Consider the following 4,135-nt stretch of genomic DNA (forward strand, 5'->3'; position numbering starts at 1 on the left):
TGCCATTGGCGCTGACAACGCGCTTGAACACGTCAACAGATCAATGAAAGTCTCAGGTGGATTGATTGGCATCACGCTGAACCCTACTGCACGCACGAAGTATTTTTTGATTGCACCTGAGTTAGCAAGACTGGCAGAACAAGCTAAGCTGATGGCAGGTACTTCTTCTAAGACACAGACTAGCCATCACAACCTCACCACATCTGTAAGGCTACGTGAAGAAAGGAACGTCCAGCAGCTGACCGCTAGTATTCAACGCTTCACCAACCCGTTTACAGTAGAAGGCCCTGATCTGTTCAACCTAGTGACGAAAGTGCGCATGCCAGAGAAAGTGAAGAAAGATCTCTGCGATCAAAGCGTCATTGGTAACAAGCTGTTCGGAACATTCATTAACGAGCGGATACAGACAGCCGAGAAGAGCGTCTGGGATGTGGTGAAGAAGTGCAAGCTCCTAACGTGGAAGTCCACTGGGAAAACAGTTAGGGTGGCTACAAAGGATAAGATCATCGAGGTAAAGGAAGATTGATGTCTCTTCGCGCGGATGATGGTAATCTGCAAGTCCCACCCTGAGATAGACATCAAAGAGGCAGTGGGAGTGTACGAGTTCTCGGTAGTTCCATGATCAATGTTTGCCGCCGATGGCAATATGCTGCACTGTTCCACAAAGAGCGCCTTGGTAAGCATTCTAGAGAAGCTTTCAAGTGACAGTTCAGTCGAGCAGGTTGAACCCACTGACCAGTTGGCTTATGCAGATGTGCAGATCAAGGTTTCCATTGTAGATGGTATGGCCGAGGTACAAGCACTGGAAAAACCGGATTGGATCAAGACCTGCTCGGATCTGGCCGATCATTTCACAGTGACGATCTTCAACAAGTACCGAGATGCAGATGAAATTCGTCTTATTTTCGACAGGTTTGTCAATCCCGCTGATATTTACATTGTAACCTTTGTTTTTATATTAGTTATAATAACTTATATTAATGGGCACGTTATTCTGCTTTTAGGTATGATGTACCATTGTCTTTAAAGACCGCAACTCGCGAATTTCGTCAGGGAGGCTTGGAACCTATCAGCTACAAGATTACTGACACCACTCAGATTTCCAAGGTATACAATCAACGGTTATTCATCCAAAAACAGTGATCCTATCTATATATAGTATGATGTACTACAAGAAGAATAGGGCCAGATATAGAGGTAAAGATACTAAAACTAGTACACCCTTTCTTATGCAGGTACCGATGAAGGGACTTTTGGCACATGTGAGCACCAAGAATGAACTGACGCAATATCTTGCCAGCAAGACTCTAGAGAAGGGACGTCAGAATGGTTTGCACGTGGTGGTTGCATGGAGTAGTAAGTGTAGGGCTACACACAAGGATATGGCGTACCTCGATAGCGACCAAGAGGAGGCAGATACTAAAATCCTGCTACACGCGATAGATGCCACCGCATCAGGAGCCAAGACTATCAAGATCTTCTCGCCGGACACTGACGTGTTTGTACTGGCCCTCAGACGTTACCCGGAACTATGTGCGGACACTTCATTCGTCAACAGAAGAGGACAGCGCCACCGAAATATCCAGCTTTGTCCAATTGTTCGCGCTTTAGGAGCAGCTAGAACGGCAGCACTACCCGGCTTTCATGCCTGGAGCGGAGCTGATGTCACTGGAAACTTTGCATTTAAAGGGAAGCTGGAATGCTGGAAAGCGTTTCTTGAAGCTGATGAAGAGTGTGTCACTGCACTTGCAGATCTCGGCTCTACCATCCTTCCCACAGCGGGCATGTTCTATGCGATAGAGAAGCTTGTGTGTCAACTTTACCTGCCCAAGACTAAGATATCCAGCCTGAAAGATCTAAGATGGCTCCTCTCTTGAAGAAAACAGGCGGAATCAGAACGACTACCGCCTACACAAGCTGCTCTCCGAGAAGCCATTAAGCGAGCGCATTACCAAGCCATGATCTGGGCCAATGACAAAGTCCCTAATCCAGACCTTCCATCACCAGAGAACTATGGATGGAAAAAGGACAAAGGTTATTATAAATAAACGGTTGATATAGTAATAAACTTTCAAGTTCAACACTTTGATCGAAAAGACTTTAATGCATTGCCTTATTCTTTTATATTTCAGACAAATGGATGCCAGTGATGACGAGACTGCAGCCGGCACCCAACGCTGTTCTTTATCTTGTCAAGTGTGGCTGTGGGAAGGGCAAATGCGGAAACAACAGGTGTAGCTGTCGAAGGTCGGGTCTCACTTGCACAGATCTATGTAGGTGCAGCAACGACGAGACAGGAGAAGCGTGTGACAATGTCCATATGGTTGAGAATGTTAGCTGTGATGATGAAACATCGGATGAGCAGGGTGATGACAGCGAAGAAGACGAGGATGATGAATGATTCTTACCTGACATCCAAGTTCTATAGACCACAGTGCATTATTGGATCAGTTGTACTATTTTTAAAGCAGTTATCATGGCCAAAGGCCTGACTAGGTTTTGGGTAGTAATAATTATATAAACCTGTTAACCTGCTATGGTTAACATGACGCCCTTGGTGCAACCTCGAGCCAACGTAATTCCATTTAGTTTGACGATAGCGCGACGCTAGCGCGGCAGTAGTTGTAAACGCCAGATTGGTTAGTTCTGTTTTCATTATCTAGTATTTCTTCTTCGCACTGAAAGCGCCAACTTTCGGAAAATAATTTGGTTCGGCACGACATTGGCTCGATGCTTAGACCAGGCCTTACAAGTGCCGGCGAGCTCAGCCTCACTTCCATGTCATCTTACGTGAACATAACATATTCAAATATAGTTCAGTTCACGTGAACAAAACATATTATCACGTAGTTCACTTGTTGTAGTCATTTTTCTAAACAACTCCAGAAAAAGAACTATGATTTTGATGTTTATTTGAAGACAACCAACTACCAGCCTCGCTTTCGTGTAGTGTTGATCACGTGATCAGTATTTAGTACTTAAGTCTATGGATATGTATAAGATAGACTATATTAAAGATTTCTGGTAATTTTGTGGACATTTACTGTAGTTAATTGTATTTACACGCCATTTTATATTCGAGCCTCGATTCCATGTTGAGCCATATAGGTCTATAATTTTACCCCCAATAGCGGCGATCGGTGCAGGTTACAAAATTGCCGACAACATTGTTTGTGTTCCTTAGGGTCCCCTTAACACATCTTGGCAGGTGGTTTGCTTTCACCATAAAAATCCCACGGGATTACACATGCTCCCTGACTATTAGCTCTTATTTATTGATTTTAATTGATTTTTACTACTTTAGATGGTTTTTTTGGTGGTTGACTCATGTTGCAGACCTCAAAGAAAACATTTTCAGGCGTACAATCTCACTGCCGTAGCTTTAATATTCACTGAGTTAGACAGAGGTGGCTTTTTTGGCCCCCAAGAGAAGGCGCACATAGTGATTCGCTGCTAGTGATACAAGTGGAATATGAAAATCAACATTAAAATCAAATAAAATCACACTTTAAACTAAAAGATTGACTGCAGTTCTGTTAGCACAGTAGCGTATAATTGAAGCGCTTCGTCCATATTTCCTGGCATTGAAAGGTTATTCTCTTCAATAATAAGAAGTATTTAATCAGAAAATTCCTCCAGACAACCGAAAGGTGAATGTCCTTATCTACATCGTGGTTTACAATGTTTTCTGTGTTCGCCGAGTGCAACTGTTCTCGCATCGATCTATTTACATCACTGCTAGCATTTGTGCTAGTATTTTTTGAGAGCTTAGCCTCAACGAGACTTCGAGGATCTCAGGATCTATGAGAATATAAACCAAAACAATTACGCCATATTTTATAACACTTGCGACTGAGTTAACAGTGAGGTCGTGCTAAATATTTCAACGCTTATTGAAGTCATCATAATAATAATAAAAATAATAATTTCACTTTACTTGAATCCTGGGCTGATAATCCCCAGCAGACTACAAACACAACACTACAGGTACTGTTGTCTTTAAAGGTGTTCTTGGTGCATTGTCATTAATATGTAAACTTCTACATCCAGTTTTATAGTGGAGTATGCATTACAGCTCTTTTAAAATTCATTGTATAATTTTGAATCCTTTATGGGAGCATGTTACTTTTAAAGA

At 42.6% G+C, this 4,135-nt stretch overlaps 2 protein-coding genes across 2 annotated transcripts; both read left to right on the plus strand.

Annotated features, from left to right (window-relative positions):
• The first annotated feature begins 625 nt into the window (after nucleotides 1–625).
• On the plus strand, nucleotides 626–3,028 carry LOC146472507 (uncharacterized). The gene is made up of 3 exons (XM_085119309.1): nucleotides 626–912; nucleotides 1,005–1,107; nucleotides 1,236–3,028. Exons 1-3 carry the CDS (start codon nucleotides 626–628, stop codon nucleotides 1,875–1,877), a joined length of 1,032 nt encoding a protein of 343 aa, XP_084975435.1. The 3' UTR covers nucleotides 1,878–3,028.
• LOC146472508 (uncharacterized) lies at nucleotides 1,887–3,028 on the plus strand. Its single transcript, XM_085119318.1, has 2 exons — nucleotides 1,887–2,034; nucleotides 2,133–3,028. Exons 1-2 carry the CDS (start codon nucleotides 1,959–1,961, stop codon nucleotides 2,399–2,401), a joined length of 345 nt encoding a protein of 114 aa, XP_084975444.1. The 5' UTR covers nucleotides 1,887–1,958; the 3' UTR covers nucleotides 2,402–3,028.
• Nucleotides 3,029–4,135: the final 1,107 nt, after the last annotated feature.

Source organism: Pavona decussata, unplaced genomic scaffold, assembly GCF_977016875.1.
Source record: "Pavona decussata unplaced genomic scaffold, jaPavDecu1.1 SCAFFOLD_98, whole genome shotgun sequence".
NCBI classification, from domain to species: domain Eukaryota; kingdom Metazoa; phylum Cnidaria; class Anthozoa; order Scleractinia; family Agariciidae; genus Pavona; species Pavona decussata.

Excerpts from the sequence above, each read along its gene's own strand:
- LOC146472507 (XM_085119309.1), top strand. The coding sequence starts at position 626 with ATGTTTGCCGCCGATGGCAATATGCTGCACTGTTCCACAAAGAGCGCC. Across the intron at positions 913-1,004 it reads ATTCGTCTTATTTTCGACAG|GTATGATGTACCATTGTCTT; the intron begins GTTTGTCAATCC and ends TTCTGCTTTTAG. Across the intron at positions 1,108-1,235 it reads ACACCACTCAGATTTCCAAG|GTACCGATGAAGGGACTTTT; the intron begins GTATACAATCAA and ends TTTCTTATGCAG.
- LOC146472508 (XM_085119318.1), top strand. The coding sequence starts at position 1,959 with ATGATCTGGGCCAATGACAAAGTCCCTAATCCAGACCTTCCATCACCA. Across the intron at positions 2,035-2,132 it reads TGGATGGAAAAAGGACAAAG|ACAAATGGATGCCAGTGATG; the intron begins GTTATTATAAAT and ends TTTATATTTCAG.